General features: G+C 41.8%; 1 protein-coding gene across 2 annotated transcripts in view; it reads right to left on the bottom strand.

Moving 5' to 3' along the window:
• atp1a3b (ATPase Na+/K+ transporting subunit alpha 3b) overlaps positions 1-5,946 on the bottom strand; it is a 36,609-nt gene extending 30,663 nt beyond the window's left edge. For both annotated transcript variants that reach the window (XM_004550872.5, XM_004550873.5), the window contains exons 1-2: positions 5,792-5,946; positions 5,585-5,677 (exon numbers count right to left, since the gene is read on the bottom strand). In XM_004550872.5, coding sequence (XP_004550929.1) covers positions 5,585-5,590 — 6 coding nt within the window. In that variant the 5' untranslated portion in view covers positions 5,591-5,677; positions 5,792-5,946. The remainder of the gene's footprint in view (positions 1-5,584; positions 5,678-5,791) is intronic.
• Positions 5,947-23,945: the final 17,999 nt, after the last annotated feature.

Here is a 23,945-nt window from a genome sequence, read left to right as displayed (position 1 = left end):
TTGAATTTTACTAGATAAAATGTAAAAACTAATAAAAGTGTTCACCACATAAAATCTTAACACTGTTTCAGTAAGTGTGTGTGTGTGTGTCCCTGTGACTCGTGTATACACCCTATGGTACTGAATGCATACGTGTGTGCTCGTGTGTGACACCTTGCAAGGTCATTGGGCCATCTGCTGTTTCTTGCAGTAGGATGGAAGGGCTCGGGCCCACAGTAGGGGGCTCAGGGTAGCGACCCATGGCTGTTGGGATTATTTAGTCTGATTACTACACTGGATTAACCCACCGTGTTTCTCCTTCTCTTTGTCTCTCTCACTCTCCTTTCTACACCATTCTCGGGCATAAATGAATTTTTGTCATTGTATCGCTGTAGCAATCGTTTGGTGAACGTCTTTATAACAGCACTGGGTAAGGAAATAATTAAATTGTCACTGTTAACTGACGATTAGTATTTGAAAAGGAGACCACCAAAGAGCTCTTGCCTCTCTGTATCAGCCCTGAGAGTGATGTGGAGTTTTCTTATCTTTCTGTTTAACAAAGTGAAGAGACATCAATAGGGAGAGACTGCAGATACCAGACTTGAAAAAGAAGAAAGGGAAAACCCTTCTGAAGGAAACAGACAGAGGCGGACCGGTCCCTACTGACATTCCTTTAATACTGGAGGAAATGAAATGTATGTATGATAATAATAATAAATAATAATAATAATAATAATAATAATAAAAAGACTGTGGCTGAGTACTGAAACAAAATCTTAATCTCAGGAAACACAAACACACAAAGAGAGATTAACTCTGTACAGCTCTTAAATCATCCACTTTGGGGTGGCTCCGAAAACTGAAAATAAACAAAAGCAAGAAACATAATCACTGATAAGTCGAACTGACAATCTCAGCTTTATCTCAGCGTTATAACCCCCCCCCCCCCCCCCCCCCTCCCCTCCACTCTGCTGCCTTGTGTCCATCTGCCTGTCCCTCATTATCTGCATCCGTTCAACCCATAGAGACCGTTTGTGTGTAACTGTGTAACTATAGTTCTGTACGATGGACTGCATAATGCTGGGCACTGTTAAGGACTTTAATACTACTGTCTGTGTGTCTTGGTCTGAGAGTGAATGTTGCCTGATTTAGACTAGTATTAAAACCAGATTCTTTGATCCCCATAACAGAACAGAGAACACCTGACTCAGAGCGGTCAAAACATTTTATATTTAATTCTTTATTCAATCATCTTCCGGAAGAGAGAGAGAGCCCTGCACAGCCCAATGCCAGTTGCAGGATCTCTAACATTAGAATGACATAAGAATGTCTCACATATAGGTGTTATTTTGGTACTTTACACGTCACACATAGTTTCAACAACTCCTTATATGTTACAAGTTCCTCCTTTCTGGCTTCCTGTATTTATTAATATGCTTGTATAGCTCTACACTAACTTCCTGTTTTTCAGTCTGGCTGAGCACTTAGCTGAGCACCTTCATTACTAAAGTACATCAAACAATATAATCAGAAAATAAGCACTAAGAATACATTAATTACATGACACTAGTATTGTAAATCTTAATTTCTTGGCGCTGGTAGAAAACATGGCATCGTGCCACAGTGTGAGAGAGGGCACCTCAACTATCAGGCAAGAGGTCACACTGAGATATGCAGATGTTAATGATCTCACATCTACACGCACCAGCTGCTGACTGCAAAACTACCAAATACCTATTAACATATCCCATTAAAACATGCAGGGTCCCTCATGTAAAGTCTATCAGATGCAGGAACGAATGGAAAATGCACAATTTAACAGTCAAGATAAATTTACAGAAAAGAAAAAAATTAATTTCCTTGCAGAGTGCTGCAGCTTAAATCGTAACAAACAGAGAGCTAATGACCTCTTTTGGGTCTGTGATAAGCCTTTGTCCACTGTGGCTGCCCAGTGTTACATGTTCTCCTTTAGTGTATTCACAAAGGGACACACACATCTCCACGACAACACCCTGAATTAGTCATGTTGCCGTAGTCAGGCAACCTAACCCTCCTGACTCGGTCTCTTTATGGGAGACCATCAGCACGTTAATGTTGCAGAACTGTTGGCCACATCAATCACTCTGTCCGTCTACTGTAATTTTGTTCTACAAGTAATGTAGAAAGGAGACAGCACTGACCTTTACATTTTATTAGAATTACACGAGCTCGCAGCTCAAGTCTAGTCTTATTAGTTTTAAGCTAGCAGGGAGGCTAACTCTAGGGGTGTTGCTGAGGCACTACAGAAATCTATCCTCAAGCAGCACTCTCACTAAAAAAATTGCTTTGATTACAAAGGACGTCTATTGATCCAAGTGTCTTGACGCGAGCAGTGGAGGTCCATTTCAAAGAATCACCATACTGACCTTAACTGACCTCTGGGCCACAGGTCTATGATAAACTTGTGTTTCATTAGATCTTTTATGCTTTTTTATTGGCTCTTGCAACGTGCAGGACACATCAGCTGTGGTTCAGTGCAGCCTATCTGCATCAGGCAGCAGGTGCAATGGGGAGGGATGTGCAGCACTCTGCACCAAACTGAGGGCTGGGCTTCTGCAGCGGACACACATATCCAACTCCTGAATTACTTTCTGTTACACCTTCCAACTTCTTTTCTATAGCAGCGCACACTTCTCTGGTACCAGTTTGAAAGCCTTTATATCATAAGGTAATGAATGAATCCAGTCTTTGAGGGGACTTATCTTTATCAGGAGCTTCTCCTCAGCCACACTGCACTAACAGCAGCACAGACACACCCATCACCATCAGCCATTATGGCCTTTCTTAAAAATCCTTTCTGCTGCTAAATCACCTTAATTTCTTTTTTCCTTACTGGGGTTTAAAGACAATCCCTACATCCCTACCTCTTCACCTCAACACTAACTGTTCAATCATGAAAACAAAAATTATTAAGACCTATTATGCTTCGACCCAAGTACATCCTTCCTCTCCTCATCCCATTTCTCTCTGCTCTCCCGGTTAACCAATATGACCAGGCACAGAAAGAGGAAACATGAGCTGCGGTATTGTGAGCCTCAGGTGATTATCCTGTAACAGGATATACATCCAACCACCCCTCCCCTCAACATATGCCACCTCCTTCGTTCTAAATCCCTCTCTCTTTCTCTCACTACTCCTGCAAACCAACCACCACTAATCTGTCTTTCCTTTCTCTCTGTACCCGTTGTTCTCTCAGCAGTGGCACATTCCCTTCCTTTGTGTCATGAGTTTGAAGATAAACAGCTGCAGATGTTGCATGTGTGCAGCCCTTCCTCGACATCTCACTTTACATTCCTCCCATGGACTCATCCTCAGTAACTGCATCAATGCAGAAAGGACAGTGAGAAAGATGAGAAGGTGACCTATGTGTGCGTTACATCATGCTCTTTCCTTAGAGATTGTCCTCCAAATTTAGAACGTATATCTCTGTGTCTGACAAAACGTGCCGGTTGGTTGCTCTATTCTCTCTTGTTAACCGGGTCCTTTCTGCGTGGCTGCTCGTGCCAGCCTATCACAGCCTTTTACAGGGAATTTCCACACCAGAGGCCCCGCCCCCGGTTTGAAGCAGAAGGAACGTCGCAAGCGGTGCCCCCTGCGGCCTTGGGAAAGGACAGCTGGCAATGCTATAGGACAGTGCGCTAGTGCGAAATCCTCAGACGGAAAGAGGGACAAGTCAGTGCTGTACATCAGCACAAGTGATGACACTTTTCCATACACAGCTCTATTCCATTATCCATCCATCTTTTCCATTTAGGGTAACCTCAGCGCCTTAAGCGCAAACACATTCGGCAGGCTTGCATATACTTTCTTTATGATTTAAGACATCAGAAGGGAAGCTCATATTCCTTATTGATCTGTTCTATAACAGCAGTCTCCGAGGAGACAGGACATCCTCTGAAATGACAGTCCATTTCCACTCAACGTCCCTCTCTCACTGCTTCAGTGAACTTCCACACAGCAGCAGCAGCAGCATCAGCAGCACATGCGTAAGCACTTTTTTTTTTTGCACTCCCATCCCTTTTGACGCAGTGCCCACTATAGCTTCCACATCTATAAGAAGACACTGACATGGACCGGAGGCTCTCTTCTACCTCCCCGGAATCCAACACACTGAACCTCTCTGTTGGCGCAGAAATGTCAGGCTTTGCAGGGCAACATTAGCTGGTCTCACTGTAATGAAACCGGCTTGCACTGCCTCCGCAGAGCTGGAAATGTCTCAGCTCCGCATGGTCTTCCTACTGCAGCGTCATGCCACCGCATCGCTCAGTCGGTGCACAGGGGTTAAATATTACTACTCTTTCATGGCGAGGCGATGGAGCCGAATTGCGCAATAACTCACACCACCAGCCGCATCTTGACTTTACCTTGTATTTTTCCACCAGACTCCATACTGGTCAATTTACACGAGTGATAAGTTTATCCATATACCCGGAAACAGCTCAAATGCGTTTAATAGCTTAATGGATGCGCGCAGTAGAAGAGAGCCCTCTAAAGTCACACTGACGAACCTTATTGTCATTATTGTCATTCTCCTCGTGTAGCCGGCTGGAGTCGTCGTTTCTTTAATCTGTGATGTGTGTAAATGTAGTCACTGCTGGCGATTATCGAGTCCCTGTTATGTCACAAATTAAAGGGGAAATAGCCTAAGCTGGTGAAGCGCTTATTCGTGGTAACCGCATTATGACGCACGGGACAGCGAGGGTGCCGAGGATGGACTCCTCAGCTGATAGCGTCCAGTGTAAGTACGCGGCGTGCTCATCATCCTCACCGGACAGTTGCTTCGCTTGCGCGCAAACAGATGACCGCAGAAGGGGGGGATGCCAGCGGGGTTTAACGCAGCAGAGGGCAGGAGGAAGGTGGAGGTGGGTGGGGGTGGGCAGCGAGGGCATGAAGGAGGTCATAATGCACTGCGGTCTTTAATCATAAAGAAAGTGTATGCAAGTCTGCCGAAAATGTGGCAAAACTCAGTATTATTTTTAAACTGCAGCTTAATGATGGGGAGGGGAATAACCTTAACACGTGCTCCTCCTCTAACACACAGGAGCATACAGGAAGAATAAACCGATTAGGCCTATCATGGCTGGCAAGGTTATGGTCAAAGTAAGGCCTATACGACTTAAAAGAGCCTACACATCTGACACACCGACAAGCTGGAAACATCACAGACCTACAGTACTTAGATATAAGACTTTGGCATTCGTTTCTAAACATTTCATCACGGGGGCAGCAATTAATGAGAATCCCAGTACAAATTAGCCCACACGAGCCAGAAATAATAACTGATCCAAGTCGAATGAAAGTGAACAGTCCAAAAGAAGCTCGTTTCCACTACTGCACTAGATAAGAGCTCGTGGCTACATCAATTTGTCGCAGTCTAGACCGGCGTAAAACACAGTTCCGCATTAGAGTCAATGTCACTCAGACAAACGGGATTTCCATTAAGAACAAAAATGACATCACGCCTCAGTTTGACAGCTTTTCTTTAGGCTTTAGGCTACCTCTCACTTTTCAGGCCACTTCAGGTGGGCTACAACGCAGTAAAAAAGTTGGAATCGCCGGTTCTTACCCCCATGTTGACGCAGTCACTCTTTTCCTCTCAGGTGATGCACGGCTTGAGAGGTGTCAGCCCCTCACGTTGAACTATATCAAAATGCCTTGCCTTGAAAAGCAAAAGAAGATATGCTCAGTTGTTTTGTGTTGCATAGTGGAAAAAAACACAGGTAAACGACTGACAGAAGAATTGTCTTTGGTTTAAATAAACTGTCTCTCAAACCTTCGGCGAGGTTAGGCTGCAGTTTCCCCTTGTGGGACGTCTTTCAAATGAAATTCTGCAGTCTCAAGCGGAGCATCACGCGGGGAACCGCTTCCTCCCTTTGCTCTCTGATACTTGTGGCCACAAGTACCACCTCCCTCCCCATTTCTGCCGACATCACTCCGCCGGTGAAAGAAGCGAATCGGTGAATCGAGAACTGACAGAGCTGGCCAATGAGCGCCTCCGACCAATTGTATTTATCCTACTCCACAAGCCAGCCAATAGAACTATATAATTCTGCCCCTCCTGCTTTAATGCAGAATTCCGAGGCTTGCAGCCAGCAGCATCGCGAGTCTCTATCCTGAAATTTTGTATAAATGGACGCACAAGGTTAGATTCTAGTTGTCGTGATTGTGTTTGTTCATCGTGTAATGTATTGCTGTCCCATAAAATAGTGGGGTTTTTTGTGCAGTAGGTTATTGCATGTATAAAGCAAGCACCTGGATGTTGTGTTGGTCCTATCATGAGCATGTTGTGCACATCCATTCCTCAGTAGTGGGCCCGGGCACAGCAGCCAGAGAAAAGAGAGCAGGACATCCAAAGTGTGTGAAATTCAGATAGAAAGAATGAGGGTGAAGTCACGAGCCACAGTTCAGTCATTAGTCTGTCACTGCATATCGGGATGCATGGTCGGCTGCAGAAAGCAGCCTGCAACCTGACTGGCTCCATCAGCAGGTGTACAGTTCTGACAATGCAGAGTCAGCATCTCACCCAACGGGGAGACTTATTCTAAGCAAAAAACAAAACAAAATTTAAAAAAAGGAAAGTAAAAAAGGATGAAACTAGATGAATCTTAATGGAAGTAAAAAAGAAATACAACTTGGATTGTTTAAGCACTACAATAATTTTCGGAAGGCTCACTTTACTTGACATTTATGAGATTAGCTGTCAATCCTACACACAGGATTGACCGGTTCTGCAAGGATACACACTCAGATTAATGAGATAGTCTAACAAATTAGACTGCATTCATTAAACACTGGTCAGGCAGAAAGATGGACAGGCTGGGATGAGTTTTGCTTTCTGTAACGGTGCCAGAGAGTTCAAAGACAGAGAGCATGAAAGAGAGACAAACAGAGGACATGCAAAAATGACAGGCAGCTGGCACGTGTGTAGCAGTGAGTTATCATTGATGGTTTTGGTCGTACATTTTTCTTTTCCTCTTCGTGCTTTGGAATGAAGGCGTGATGCTGCAGTGGAAGCACACATGCAGAGTTGCTAAGTTACACACACACATATATACTATGCATGCATGCACAGCGATGCCTGATTTGCAAGGGAAAGCTGGGAGTCACGCGTGCTGTCCCTGCAGCAGATTGCTGTCATGCCTCACTGGGTTTCTTGCTGTGGGTCCAGACGATGACCACTCAGCCCCGTGAAGCCCCAGAGCATCAGAATGAGGTTAGCTCAGAGTTGGAGGTCAGTCAGCCGTGATGCTTTATTAAAACAAGATGTTATGGTGCACATTGCATTTTTATTTTTTATTATTTAATCTGATATGGGAAGTATGAATCAGTAAAGACGCAATGAGATGCAATTAGCAGTGAGTAATCATTTTGTTTGTGGATGCTTGGTGTTTTCATAACCTTCCCGAACAACCAGATGGACGGGGTAAAGCTTCAAATGCACATTCTGGTAAATCCCACTCATACAACACTAACAAGATGTTAAACGTTGACACTTTGTTTTTCCATCACTGCTTGTCTAAGATCTGATTTCAAAGAACATTTTGCCCCGTCTGTATTAATAACAGGCTTCTGTGTAAATCCAGATAAATGTTGGCTGTTGACCTTTTACCACCCACTCTTCTGCCTGTGGGATGCTCACCCTAAAGTCAGTGCCGGCACTATGAAAAGTAACATGAATATGCACACCTAACCTAACCTGCTTTTTCTGTCACTGTGGTGGAAAATTCTAAGATTTTGACCTTCTCTGTGTTCAGCTGGTTTGGTGGAAGAGAAGGCTCCAGAGCATCATGTTTTCTCTTTATCTAATCCTTTATTACAAGATATACTCAACTGTACAAGCTGTCTTTTGTTAGGAATGTTCTGTTTGTATTTTTCCCCCCAAACATTTCTATTGTGGTTTCATGAAGAATCGGGTTTTAATAGTATCCATCTAAAGATATGTCCGTAAAGCTTGAGCAGTTTAGCAATGTGATTTGATAATCTATACGAGATATATAAGAAATGCACAACACTAATGCAGTTTAGTATCCAGCCAGTAATAACATATGCTTATAAACCTCAGGGGTTTCATGGATGGGGAGCAGTCTTGATTAAATCTGACTGTCAGTTTTCACTCTGCAACCACATTGTACATGTAGATATTTTATGCAGAACATCTTTATTATTTTTACCCTTATCTCAACAGCTTCTGTTGCTTTCAGCTTTACAAAATCCTTGCATCAAATAAATAGATATGTAGCCCATATATGCAATGCACAGCTAGGCTTAATAATTTGATCCTGAAGCACTCAGTGCTGCCAGTGAGGGTGACATTGTCAGTGTGGTTGCTGCTAATAAAGTTCTTTTCATTTGAATTAAAATGGCTGCCAGCTGTACCCTTCCATAACCTCTGTCATGCCTTGATGTTTCTCCCTCCTTTCAGCCTCTCTACCTCCCAACGTTTACCCGCCTTGCAGTACAAGAAAGAGGGGGGAGGGAAGAATCCCCCCAAATCGAGTGCTCCACAGCAACAGCAGTCAGATGACCTTGTATCTGTCTTGTTCTGCTGAGTCAGAAATTGAGGGTTGAGTGAGGGAGGGTGGGGGATGCAGGGAGAAAAGAATAAGAGAGAGAAGGAAAGCGAGAGATGGCACAGAGAGAAAGCTGGCTCATATTTTTATTCTTACCGATTCTGTGGATTCTGCTCGCGTTGCTGCGTCTGACTTATTCACATGAAGTAATGAAGTAGAGTTGCATGGCTTCAAGTGCCATGTGCTTGTGTCACGAGTGCATAGTCAGTTATTTTGGACAATATGACGTCAGAGGCTTTGTAGGTGAATGGTGTATATCATGGGGTTTTGCAGTCATAGGTCGTGCGTGTGGAGGCCATGTGGGGAAAAACTGCATGGATCAGACGGAAATAGCATATGTATGTATGGATGCAGTATTTGTTAGTTTCAACATACCTAATGGCAAAATGCTTGCATTAAAACACTATGTCCACACAGAATAGAAAATAATTAAAAGGCATTATTGCTTCTACTGCATTTTTTACTCATCTTTTTCACAAGATTTTGAAACGTGGCTGCAGGAATTTGCTCCTGTTCAGCAACAGAGGGGCTTGTGAGGACAAGTAGTGTATCTGGGCAATAAGACTTGGCTAGCTGTCAGTATTCCAGGTCATCCCAGAGGTGTCGGACAGGGTTAGTGTCATTGCTCTGTGCAAGCACGTTATTGACCCTTCCTTTGTATTGGTAGGCATCCTCATTGGACCTGGAGGGAGATTTAGTTCAGATAACTGCAGAAAAGGACCAGAAGTGCAGCATACGTTGCTAGTAATTATGTAAACAGCTGTGTCCGCATACTTTTGGCATTGCAGTGTATCTATGGATAGCTAAAATTAGGGTTTGAGTGGGGGTGTACGAAGTCATCTGTTTTTGCGTGCGTGTGTGCATGTGTGAAGGTGATCCTAGCTAATCCGGTTTTATAAATGTCTGACATAATCTGTGTTCCACTCACAGTGTCCAGAACAGGGAGAAGGGAGGAAAAGAGGAGACGCAGAGAGAAGTGAGAGGGGGGAGAGAGAGAAAGACGGAGAGGAGCAGGAAGGAGATGGCAGGAGGATAAATGATAGAAAGGCTGATGGGCTTAAGGAGTATGACAGAAAGAAAGTGTGAGAAAGAATGCAGGGAAATAAGACATGGATGAAGGAGAACAGAGCCAGGTGGGTGGTGGAAAATTCCTCTGGGATTTAGCGTGGATGGATTGATACAGGACTGGCAGTGAAGCTGTGGTTATCATACAGCTGCACTGAGGGGAAGGACAGAAGACGTATCATAAATTGGATACAGAACACAAGAAAAGCAGATTAGAAAACAGAAATCTGTGAAAATGATGGAGAGTAGTTTTGTTTGACAGACAATAAACAGAAAGAGAGTGATTTATCTTTATTCACCCTCTCAATCTATGTACGACTGCTGCCTTTACATAAAAGCATTTATTTCAGAGTATAAATCTAACAACTTGCTTTGGCAAGCACAAAGGTTTTCAGGGTTTTATAAACCTAAGAGAATAAACATTTTACAATGATAAGGAAACCCCTGGTGATTATTGGTGGGGTTGTTGCAAAGCAAGCAATCCTACTATATGTTTTTCTCTATTGAAATAAAACCAAAGAAAAGAAACCTTTGCACCTAACTAGTCCTGCACTGCTCAAAAACCAAAATGATCGGCTCGGTGGTGTTCTGTAGTGTTTTGACATATGTTGTACCATTTTTAATTATTTTATGAATGGTTTACAAAAAAACATCCATTAAGGGTCCAGGGGAGGTCGTCAGATGTCGTCTTTCATGTAAACACGAATTACGGTTTGACCTTTAAAAGCCATTTTGCGAGAGGAGTGCTGAGCCCATTTCAGAGAAATTTTGACAGGTTTTATTACCATGAAAACTTTAACTGCTTCTTAACTGACTTTTTAGCAGCATGCCACAGACCAGGTTTCGCAATCACAGCAGTCCAAAGTGGTTTTTCCTGAAACTGAATGGTCTAGTTTTACATGTCACCCTCACTCATGTTAAAGGCCCTCTACCTGCTCACAGCTGTATTATATTTATCAGGGGCAGATCTCGAAACTTTAGAGTCCTGAATCAGTCTGTGTTAGGAATAATTAATACTTATGAATAAGTTTTCACTTTTGTGGTAGTGGGAGCTCAGCCCACTTGTTTTGGGGATGTTCAAAAGTAAGACTCCCACAAAAAGCTGAAAGGAACAAATACAAGCATTTTGTAAAACTTGGATTCCATTATTGTGAACATCATAACCTCTTACAGACACATCTGTTTGTGCAACTCGAGGAAACCCAAGCACCTTAACTCTGCCATTGTTTAGCAAACACTGGGATTTAAAACTGGCAGGCCAGTAATATCAAAATGTCTTGTTTGTTAGATTGCCACGTCAGTGACATCACAGGGTGTAGGTCATTGTTCCTTATTAGAGGCTTTCTTTTGTTAAACCTTCTGGCTCAATGACACCCAGATGACCCAAGCAGAGGACACAACTGCACACATACAGCTAGATTTTAAGTTATGTGGATCATATCATAATGTTTGCAGGGAACGTCAGTAACCTGGTTACTCATACGTGATTCCTACTCAGCAGCATGAGCAAATGAATCACGGGGTTGGAAAAAGCTTAAAAAAGTCAGGTTATGTGAGAGTCAGCCCCCTGCAGTGTGTCCTCCTACAGTCCTCTCAGTCTGCATGTTCTCCTGTCCTCTCAGTATCAGCGGTTTAGTACAGTGTAAGCAGTTTTTGTAACAATGCAGAAGGCACACTGGATATCAGCAGCAGACATATATTATCTATAATGCTTTTACTTAGATTCTGTCATATATATTGTTAGAAAGGTGGATGTTCATATTAAACAAGGTCAAAGTTTGAAATTATGAGCTCAGCATATATACAGGTAATAACTATCAGAGAAAAGCTCAAGCTTCAGACTGTTTAAATGCTCAGTTTTTTCTACAATTAGATTTGTATGATGTCAGCGAGCAGGTTATATGCCTAATCTTAGGTAAAGAGCTCTGGCTGTGAGCACAGAGGCCCCTCCTAGCTGCAAATCTTCCAGAAGCAGCCAATCAGAAGACATTTTACTTGAATGGGGAGAAGGGGGGTATTAAAGGAAAAGGAACTTGGTGGAGGGTCTGTGTCAAAGCCCTGTATAAAAGAAATAACAAATATTTTGAACTGTGAACTATATGATAGTCCAATAGTTGTAGAGTTGGAAATTAGAAATATTGGGAACTCGTTAAGAGTCAGTGAGGAGGATCATGTCTTACCTCTTTCTGCAGCTGGTGGTGCCTCAGGGAGCTATTTAATTGAGCTATGCTAACTGTCCCTGTTATTTACTATAAGTGATTTTACATATTTCACTGAATGATAAAAGACAGAGTCATAATTAAGCACAGTCTGTGCATGTCCACAAAGTGCTACAGGACGTCTAATTAAGGGAAGTAATAAACGCCCTGTTTGGAAGCCAGCCTTTTCTTTCGATACCTATCTCCATCACTATGCAATGCACCACCATAATGCCCTCTTATACCATTTATGGTAGTGTGTTAAATAGTAAAGTTTGATTCAACTAAATCCACATACAGCTAGCTGGCTCAAACTCTGTCATTATTTCCCGACTGCTTACTCCGTACTCTGAATCTGTTTCAGCTTCGAACATTACACGTCAATTGTCCTGTTATGCTACAACTCACCTGGCTGAGCAGGTGACCCATATGCCAAGAAGTTACTACAGGGGCAGGATCCAGTCGCCCTCAGGGTGTTTCTTGTGTGCCAATCCAGCCCACTATCCTATTTACTCGCTATATTATTCTTTATACAATAAAGGCTAAAATGCCAAAATCCGATCCTGCTATTGGCTGCACAACTGAGCACAAATGCGTAGGAGGAACTTAAAGAGACAGAAGCTAAAAATGGCGTTGCATCAAAGCACAGTGTCCAATATTAAAAGATGCAAACCTTTTGTAATAGACTGAACCTGCAAACCTGCGACTTTGAATAGCAGGAAAAGCAAAGGTGTCAGTGATGACAGTAACTGCTCCAGGCATCTATGCCAGCAAAGCAGCATGTTCAGTGGCCAGACCTCAGACGCCCAGCTATTTATCAGGTTTTTAATTATGTCTGTGCCTATCCTGCTATGTGCTATTAGACTCTCTGCCAGTATCAGAATACAATTTAGAAAACAAAGACAGAGGAAGGATTTTTCAAGAAAGGAAAAAAACTGGTGCTTTCAGTAGACCCATATACTTTTACAGTATATTGAAGTTATTCACCAATTTATTTGATAATCAGCCAAATTTAAACACGACTTCATCTTCCTACTGTTCAAATTATATCAAGTAAATCTTTTTCAGTCACCTCCTCTCTCCTTCTGTCTGTACATCTGGTTCTAAAGCATTTCCTCTCCTCCTCTCCTCCCTCCTTCCTGACTCCTCCACCTTGTCCGGTAGCTGTCCTTTCAGCACCACAGCCACTACATCAAAGCCTTTCTGCATCCTATTCACCACCATTTTTTTTGCTACTTTTGCCATAACTTAAAATACCTCTCACAAACCAGTCACAGTAATATCTGCAAAAAAGCCATTAATAATGTCATGCTCTTAGTGGTTTCAGTTCATCTGTAACTTAAATTCATTTTTATTAAATTGAACAGATTGTTGAAATCCATTTTTGTGGTTTTGGTTAATGCATTTTCGCACAAAGTTTATCAGCTGCTCATTTCTTTGTACTCAGCTCAGGGGTTTCTCTGTTATATTTTTTTTACAAACACAAATGAGTAAAAGAACTGTGAATGAAAGTAAAATGCACTTAATGTGCTTTCAAAGTCTCAGTGTGCAAGGCCATTAGACATTAAACATCCATCCACTTGTTTTCCGTTTTATGTAACGGCCTACTATTAGGTATTTATTCTCAGTGTGCACTTAAAGCACACTTAAAGTTCCATTAAGACCATAAATGCCCATTACCTCATTTCCCACTGTTAAAGCATTGCAGCAACGCTGCTCTTTCTCACTCAAAAAAGACGTCAAAATAGGCTTTTCACATCAATTAAAGTTGTATTTTCTTAAGCAACGCCTACAATGCACTTGATTACAGAGGTTCTCCCCCATCATTACTTCCAATGGTATATTATTAGGCATTGCACATATTGCATATAGACACTGATCTGGGCAGAGCTAGTCTGAGGTACAACGCGCTTTAAAATTGACTGCAAAACTATATGTGATTGTTTTGCAATGGTGTCTCAATATAGTTCTTTGTTTGGTCCTATTCTGACATGATGGTTGTGCAGTTGGTAGATTATGAATGTCTTGTTTTTAGTTCTGTCAATAGCAGTTTTTACAGTCTTCTGTTATCCAATTTTCATGAACTTGTGTGAATTGTAGCTTCTGTTTCCTGTTCTTAGCTGAGAGGAGCAGCACCCAGTGTAGTCTTCTGCTGCTGCAGGCCATCTGCTATAAGGATCGATACATGTTGTGCATTCAGAAATATCTTCTGCATACTTCGGTTGTACAGAGTGGTTATTTGAGTTACTGGTGCCTCCCTTTTAGCTCCTCCTGCAGCTAGCCATCAACAAGTCATCTTCACTCACTCACTCACTCACTCACTCACATATTTTCTCTTTTTCAGGCCTTTCTCTGTAAACTGCAGAGATGGTTGTATTGAAATATCTCAATAGATCAGCGGTTTCTAAAATACTCAGGCCAGCCTGTCTGGCACTAACCACCATTCCCCATTCAAAGTCATTTAAATCACCTTTCTTCCACATTCAACAGCACATAGATGCTAAGTTTGAACTTCTGCACATCATCTTGATCATATGTGGCTTATTGTACTGAGTTACTGCCATGCGATTGGCTACTTAGATATCTGCATCAACAAGCAGTTGAAAAAGTGCACCTAATAAACAGGCAGTGATTGTATAGTTGCTGTAATTTAACATGTTATGCCACATTTTCTGCCTTTGGGCCTGTACAGTCTCAAAGAGGGGTGATAGTGTCTTTATGTGTCAGGCAGACAACTCAAGGGTCGAGAAATCAGAAGAAAGTTGGCTTGAAGCCTGGGCTGCCTTGTGTTTTTTCTTTTCTTTATTTTGGCTCAAGTTAAAAAAGCTTGTTTCGGACTTTGATGAACTGAGGGAACACACTAAAGCAATGTATTGGAAAAACAAGGATTATTTTGAAGTGTGGGTTAAGCTCCTGCAATACAGACAAAAGAAAAAATATGCGGCTGGAAGTGAGTGCAAGGTTTCTTTAAATGACCTGCCTGGTTAAACAAAGGTTAAATACCAAAGGGAAGCTTTTTGGATTTATAATGACAGGCCACTAAACACTCCAGCTTAACTGAGGACTTAGATTTTTACTCCTTTTCTATAAACCTTATTTGACTTAAAAGACGCATTCATGTGTATGACTGATGGTTCTTTGTGTTATCTTGTTTGATTTCGATTGAATGTGGCGACTGTTTCTGACTTGGTGTCGATCTCCCGCGTCTGTCCAGGTTTAAAACTCCTCCTATTGGTGGAGCTTCACTGGTGGAATATTCCACTCTCGTCATAGAAGGGAAGCTAACAATTTATGGCAGATAACTAGAAAATATCCAGTGTTTTCAGGGATAGGCCTTTCAGTTTTATCTGAAGAGAGAGTGCCTTGGAGTTCTTTCATGTTTTAGCCAAAAGTTAAATAGACGTTACTGGCATTTTGGAAGATAATTTTAGAAATAAATAAAGTCCATGGTGTTTGTTTTCACTGGATATCCTCAACCAAAGAATACACATTCAAAAAATTCTCAAGGTTAGTCAGTAAAGTTTTTTTTTTTTTTAATGAATTGTTACTTTGTTTCCTTTTAAAACTCATGTCTCACAGTAAAATCCTGATTTTATTTTTTAAAAGCAAGTGATTTTACTATGATTGCCATGATTTTACTAAACTCTTCTGCATACCATAATGAAACTTAAGAATGTGATAAAGCGATCAACAAAATTAATAGCAGACTGAGTAATATGTTGACAGTGTGCAGCCTGCGCACATTCATAATTAATTCAATCCCAAGCAGCAGTAGTTAAGAAACATAATGTGAAACTTGTGCTGATGATGGTATCAATTATGTGACAGCCACCATGCTGGTGCAGTGGTTATCACTGTTGTCTGTTGTCTGTCTCCGGCTGGCAACCTTCACAGGGTTTACCAATGTACATCTCAGCCTGGATAAGATCCAGACGCCCTAAACTGTATGAGTGGTAAAGAGAAAGGCCTGATGGAGTTAAAACATCCTCATAGATGTGTAAAACACATTTGTGGATTTGCAGTTTTGAGAAAAACTATTTACTGTTGAGTTGATTGAAAAGGCTGATACAACGCTGGCTTTCTAAGGTAAATATTAAGTTACAAAAGGGAGCCCCTCACCTTATCTTAATCAGAATTAACTTAAAACATGAAACCTCGAAAGAGGAAACTGGTCCAAAGTAATTGTCCCTCCTGTTAAATCATGGATTAATTGTTATTAACCACATTTTTTTGAAAAGCTGAGTTCATATCAAGCCTGGGTTTGGCTAATGAAACTAAACTCACTAGCCACACCCAGGCATGTTTACTCCCAGACATGTTGAATCAAGAAATCCCTTAGATAGAAGCTGTCTGACAAAATGAAGTAAGCTAACAGATCTCAAAAAGCAATACATACTGCTTTGATGTAGTGTCACTGATATCTGTCTTGAGAAGGTTACAAAGCCATTTCTAAAGGGAATCTCGTGAACTATAATCCACAAATGGAGAAAACTTGGGACAGTAGTGAACCTTCCCAGGAGTCACTCCAAGAGCGCACTGATGACTCACCCAGGAAGTCACAAAGAACCCAGAACAACATCTAAAGACCTCCAGGCCTCACTTGCCTTAGTTAAGGTGAGAGTTCATGTTTCAACAACAAGAAAGAAACTAGACAAAAACTGTTTGACATTTGCCAGAAAACTTCTCAATAATCTCCAAGACTTTTGGGAAAATATTCTCTTGACTGATGAGACAAAACGCGCACACTGTGAAGTGTTTTCATTGACTATGTGACACAATAGAATGAAATAAAAAACTGGTGTAATTTCAAAGAAGAAGTCCAAACAGGCTAAAAATCTAAATTGGATTTATGGAGTCATTCCCTATATTCCCAGCATCTGTCACACATAATAATGATCCTGCCCCAAACAAATGTGGGAACTCTGGAGACTGCCAATAGTTTGGCATTGAAATTTACCATCAGTGCTGTTTATCCTCTACTCTCCAGGAGACTGCTTTGACTTGCCAAGCTTTCTATGGTCGGCCAGGTTCTGATATCAATTTTTGTTTTTTGAATGAGATATAACAAAGCACAGGACTTCTGTATTTAATGCCACAAAGTGTCAATTTGGCTCATAAATGAGGTCACCGCTTTTAAAAATGGCTTTTAAAAACTATGATTATTCAGCAGATTAGCAGATGAGTGGTGCAGTCATTTTTTAGGAATCCTTCACAGCTCAACTGTAATAATTTAGATTTTTTATCCTCTTTCTATTCCAGACAGCACATTAGACCGAATTTGTCGTCCATGGAGGCCAAATTGCTGACTGTCTCACCGCTCAAGCTGCTTTAAAGCTGTTCGCTTTGTATTTTTCAGGTCTGCTGAGCTTGTATTGTGTCACACTAGGTTATAGTAAAGGAAAAGGTTTGCTTAGTTCAGACAGTGCTGGCTATCTGTCAGCATGGGTCAAGTACTTTTCTTTCATTGCCTGTGTGCATCGGTGTATTTGCAGGCATGCATCCTTTGTCACTCTGATAAGTGGCCTGTCGTGTGGAGTAGCAAGCAGCCCCCACCTGATTTAAGAATCCGGCTAGCGTATGAATGCGAGCATAATATACTGTCAGCATCTTGTGTTAGCTGTGCCTTTGGATTCACTGATGCGTGTGAGCTGGCACGTGTGTGTATGTGCAAGAAGGAAGTACAGTAAACAGCCTCGGGAGTGATGGGAATGATGACAGCGTTATAGCAGAGCTGTAGTTGAGCCATGTGCTCCACCAGGGGAAGCGGTCCTTTAATACCTATCGGCCTATCAGGCAGGGGATGCTGGGAGCAGGCCGTCCTTGGGAACGACCTTGCAGGGGGCCCAAGAGATGGAGAGGGTAAAGAGGGAAGAGCACATAGAGGAGCCGGATAAAGGAGGGAGGAAAGAGGGGCTGAGTCACGGATGAGGCAGGAAGCGAGCAAAAGAGAGCAAGAAAGAAAATGAAATGTATTCATCTCAACCTCAGAGGTAATTTAGCGCTACATGAAATAGGCAGATGGATACAATAAGTAGAAGAGTGGTTAGTTGCAGACAGACAGAAGACAGATGAATGAGAGATAGATAGTTGAGGACACTAAGAGGATTAAAAGTTCAGCTGCGTAGTTCTGCCTAACTCCACCTCTCTGTCTTTCTCTCCCTCTGAGGCAGACATGCAGACGTCACCCCATCCAGATTAAATTGACAGCACGCCACACTCTTATTGCACAAGAGTTTCTCTGAAAGGGATGAAAGAGGAGAATAAGAATAAGGCTCACATTTAGAGGTAGTAATAATACGGGCACAAAAATGTGATTAAGGTTGAATAAACGGTCTCCCAGAACTGTTTGCCAAGAAAATGGAAATCTGTGCTGTATGCTTACTGACAGTATGAGAACAATAGATGATGAGATCGATACCACTCAGTCTTATAGTAATTATGATGACGAAGCCAGGAGAGTACTGGCTTGGCTAAAGATGAAGACTGGAAACAGAGCAGCTGACACTGACATGTTAAAAAACAAAACAAATAAGTTTAATGCATAAAAAATATAACTATAAGGAGGGCCAGATGGGATATTTTGCACCGTACTTTTTCTTGGCCAGGTGCAGTTCCTATAAGTAGTTCAGAATATAATCCCGATCTGTAGGCGGGCAGATTTTATTAACTAGGTATAAAGCTGAGTGAGATGTTCCCACCTGCCTACAGTGTACACTAAGCTGACTTCTCATTGGTTTAACTTCATATTTACCATACAAACAAGGAGCGCTTTTAATGGTGTCGTGTAACTTTTGGCATGAAAGCCGATAAGTGTTTTTTGAAACATTCGAGTGTTCCTTAAAAATACAGTTTATGGAAACAAAAATAGCCTGAAGCTGGATAAAGAGGTGAATATGGTTTTAACAACAGTTGACGGAGATCTAACGGCTGTTTGCTTGCAGAGCGCTCAGCAAGGCATCCAGACCTCGCGTGTGTGGTACGTCAGCAGCAGGAACTGCAGTGCTGTGGTCTAACCAGATGTGTTGCTTTGTGTGGCTGTGTGTGTCCTCATTCTGTTCCGGGTGAGAAAAGGAGTGTTTGCACGTGTGCATGTGTGTCTCCGTGCGTGCATGTAGAAGACAGATGGCATAAAAGGCACCAAGAGCAGAGAGTATGAAGTGACGTGTGGGACTGTATATCTCAGCATATTTCTGCATGGATCATGAGCATGTGTGTGTGTGCTGCTGTTCCCAATGAGTCAGTGTGATGGAGTGCTATGCCAGTTAGGCAACCTCAGCAGTGTTTTCATTATTGCTGCTCCCGGTCGCGTCTGACAGTGGCCTACCGGACCAATCGAGTGATGAACACACTCGTACGCACATACACATGTACACACGAATATAATAAAAAGGTAAAGATACTGTAGAAAAAGAAACACATCTCCACTCTGCTTGCTAATTTTGGAAGTTCATTTGTCTTGTGAGTGTGTGTCAGATGTGTGCATATCTATGTGTGTGCTCTTCTGTGTCTTCTGTCCCTTAGGCTTGTCCACTGGATGTGTATCTGTGCCCTTATCCCGAGCATGGTTTTGACAGAAAGAGGCTGCCGTGTACTCATTATGGACTCTCTCAGATATTGTTCTCTCAGTAGGGTTGTGTGTTTGTGTCTGCATCCACACAAGATGTGTAGGCTAAATGGGCATTCATAATATATACAAGAAAGAGCTTGTGTGATATAGAAATGTAACAGGCATGCCAGACCTTAAATTAGACTAACCATGATGTCACCAACTGGAAATAAGGGAATACAAGAGCAACAATATGTTCAAACCTTCTCCTCAAGAACGTTGCCTTTGAGCAAAGCTCTAAACCCTAAATGGTCCAGGAGTGCAGTGTTGTGGCTGACTGTGTGCTCTGACCCCGGCTTCCTGATGTTTTATTTATGGTACTGCGGTTTTGTCTGTTTGTGCATGCATTTGCCCACAGAGAGAGGCTTTTAAGCAGCACAAACATGCTCCCATGTAGTCCTCAAAATCTCAATATGGATGACACCGTGTGCCGGGTGAATGCCGATTTGTTGACTGTGGCTGGAACGGGGAAGGGAGTGACAGCGGCGGAGTTCATCGGCAATGGGAGACGCGTGAAAAACATGTCAAAGATAAAAAAATACAGCATGAATCCCCCCACCACCACACACACACCTCCACCCACAAAAACAGACATGACGTGTGCAGTTCCATGAAGGAACTATTGCCTCCTGCGAAACTACACGGCTCACAGAGGTCACCCTCATGACAGGAAAATAGGATGTAAACTTTAATGACATCCCCCTGAGCTGAACAGTAACGTTTCTTTTGTGATTGTGGTTCGATTGTTAAAAAAAATTGTTCTAACTTCACAGTATTTTTGAATTTATTTGATAAGGTTATGATCTCTGAATAGGGATGCTGCTGCTGGGTCTTTTGGCCCTTTTGGCGCTACAAGACAACTTTAATTCCATTATATTCACGACACACCAAAACGATCAGGACAGATAAAGAGCACTACAGCCCAGAAGAAAAACGTCTATATTTAACTTTGGGGTGAGCTGTGCCTTTAAGCTTAGCTGTCTTCCAACCACTGAGACTTTTCGATGCCTATAAATAGCACTCGTTTTGAAACAGGTTTTGGGACAATTTGTTTAGGTTATGTTAATTTACCCTGAATTATTAAATCACACACTTACAGGCAGGAGGAGTGTTCAGTTGGGCAGAAACACAGATGCTAATGCTGCAAAAGAGCTTAAGTTTGCACTTTTCCCCTTAAATGTCACCTGTCTTGTCCTCCACAGACTCCTTCTTTTTTCTTTATCCTCAACTCTGTTTCACGTTGCTCTTTCTTTCTTCCTCCCTTGCTGCTGTGCTCTTGGTGAGTCTAATTTAAGCTGTAACACGTCAGTTACACTCGACTTTAATTGCCCTAGTTATACTGTATGTGTCTTCGGCACGCATTTACACATCAAACACTCTGCGTGGATGTGCGTATGAACCGATGACTAATGTGATGGGGAGAGAGGAGATGAAAAGGGTGGTGTAGGGGGTGGGAGGCAGCGAGTCTCTAGAGTCATTTGACTGGGGTGACCCTAACGGCTGATTGGATAATTCCCCGTCCTCTGAGCCATCCCATGATGCTTAGAGGAAGGATAGTTCCCAAGGTTATGCATGACAGTGCGCAGGAGAACATGCAGTTGGCAACTTAACTGCACACATGCGCACAAACACACACAAGCATAAACAAGTGAAGCGGAACGTTATCCCGCAGGCAAAGCTGAAGGGATTGTCAGATTTCCATTTAAACTTCCACAGATATTTTACAGTGGCAAATCTGAGGTCATCATCATCCACTGACGACCAAGGTGAGACACAGAGGGCAGTGTGGCCCTTGGAGGCAAACTTGTGGAAGAAAGTATTTTTTGGTTTTATACAGTACTGTGCAAAAGTTCAGACTTTCTTGAAATTTTGTAAAATTTATATTGAGTAATAGATCTCCAGGCTTTTTTGAATCATAAACATAACTCAGCCTGATAGAAATAAAATAATATTTTCACTAAACAGCTCCCAATGTCATGGTACTGGGTCTGCGACCCAGTGTTGTGTGTCGCAGACCCAGTACCTAAAAAATATCTACAGTAGATGAACAGTAAGGAAAATAAAATTAAAAAACACTGCAAAGATGTGACACAGGACTTGAGAAGTGCAGTTTACTGAAGCCTCATCAGAAATGGTCTCAATGGAAAGGTGACCAAATTACAACATACAATACTATCTGGAAATTATCTGATTGGCAACAGCTACATTTTTCAACATAAAAACAACAACATAATGATCCCAAACACACTGCCAATGCACTAAAAGCATAACTGGATAGGAAAACAATTAGTCATAAATTGGCTTCTGCAGAGCCAGGACGCCAACATTATGGAAGCAGTGTGGGATCATCTTGAAAAAGAATGGAACAAAAGGCAGCTGAGATCCAAAGAACAGCTTTGAATGTCCTTCAAGAAGGCTTGAGAGCTATTCCTGAAGATAATAAGAAACCCAAATGTTTAAACAAAACACTTATTTTCTATTTTCTTAGCAAGATACAGAGAAATGACGGGGGCAAGGCTCAAGACTTTTTCACAATACTGTCCAAGGAACCAGCGATTTTAAAATTCTAGTACTTTTGTACTTTTGTTTGTGTGGATCTATTAATCTCAATCTCATCTTCTTAATATTATGTGTTAAAGGGGAAAAATGCATCATAAAGTTGGATTTTCATTGTGTCAAACATGCTTTCAGCAGCAGATAATGGCATACAGCCCACATTGAAATTCCAGTAACAATCTCTGCAGCAAGATAAGATCGAGATCAATATATGAATATAATGGGATAGATGTCTTTGTGTTCTTTGGAGCTAACTGTGCTTGAGGATTATATTGATAAATTCAAGCCCTGGTAATCTGTTTCCATGAGGATTATGGAGTACTTCGGGCATGGCTGCGGGCTTGATCAAATTGACACGAACATCTGGACACACCCTGGCAGGCTAATAGGGACACACACATACACACACAAACGCACACCTCATCAACGTAAGTAGCTCTAACCCTCAAATAAATCATGATTCATTAGATTATGTCATGTCAGCTCGCACATGCTAACATGTTGTGCTGCTAAATCAAGGCTTGTTTCCTCTGACTGAATGAGCGGTTTAGCCATTCATGTGTCATTATTCAAGTATTTCCCTGGCAGCCATTTGAATGTATTAGTGTGTCTGTGTGTATGTGTATGGGAAGACAAGGTTGCGCGACTGCCCAGAAATGTGATTTTGGATTGAATGAAATTAGGGATGATAAAGGGGAGGGAGTCTGGATGAGAACCCAAGAGGCACTCAGTTGTTCAAATGTTGTGCCATCACGGGGGAATAAAACATCTGGCACTGCGCTGTGTTGACTTCACTGGCTGGTTTTACTCGTTCACTCTGTCAAACATAGAGTGAAGCAAAGTGTAACCCAGGCTGATTAGGGAGCCAGTGTGTCTCAGTGCAGGAGTAGCTCTATTGTAAATAATACTCATAACTGAAAGGCCAAACTATTGTGGGTTCATTTTATTTAAACAGCCAACTCTTATTTATGTCTAAGTACAAGCTTTGTTTTTGTGTGCTTCAAGGAGCTTTTGTCTTGATGATTTAAAAAGATAATAAATTGAAAGATGTCTTAATAAACTACAGACACATTAAAAATTTAGATGGAGACAATGAGAGCTCATGAATGGTTTAATGAGTATGTTTAATCAAGCCTCAGATAATCTAGACTATGCAAAGAATCACTCAAGTGCTGTGATAGCCCAATTCACTGCAACTTACCATAATGACAAGCTGTTGTTTGTATCCAAGAAGCACAAGGACCTTAAGCTCTGAACATCTGCCAATCATCTGCCCATCATTGCTTACCTGTCTGAGCTATGGGCAGATTCTTGGTTAGTTTAGTGGAGTTTATTACCTCAGCTGAACATGAACAGATCGAGAGGGATATTTTGGCATGCAGACTAAAACACCCAGGGATCGTCCAACCAGCCGCTGAATTGGTAGATGGCATCCTGCTCCTGCGCTAAAGCACTCCACTGGGCAGTTTTGTTAAACCTCATGCTAAATCGAAACATTTTCAGAAACTTTATAAAGCCACCTCTAAAACAAATTCAGCAAACAGAGTTAACCAAAACCTAACCGTACCTTTAAGCCAAGTTGAGGTTACCAGTGACCTGGCGGGTGTCAAGCAGGTGGCTTGAAAGTAAAAAATTGGGGGCTAAAGATGTCAGTAAAAAACTACAATACCATTATGAAGGTTAGGTAGAGCACAGGAAAGGATCAAATTCAACTTTACACTTAAAGTTGTCACTGCAAACAATTTACAAGTGTCATTTTTCTGATAAGAACCCTCCATAAAGTATTTCATGACAGTATATTCATGTATACTGATGATTCACATTTTCTCTGATAACAACAACATTTGAGTCGCGCACTTCAAAACCTTTAATTGCTTTATGACACAAGCGCTAGTTTTTCAAATAAGCTTGAGCTTTGCTGCAGAGCCTTTT

The sequence above is a fragment of the Maylandia zebra genome, linkage group LG11 (assembly GCF_041146795.1).
Source record: "Maylandia zebra isolate NMK-2024a linkage group LG11, Mzebra_GT3a, whole genome shotgun sequence".
NCBI lineage: Eukaryota > Metazoa > Chordata > Actinopteri > Cichliformes > Cichlidae > Maylandia > Maylandia zebra.
The sequence above is the reverse complement of the archived record's forward strand: the minus strand, read 5'-3'. Positions and strand labels throughout refer to the sequence as shown.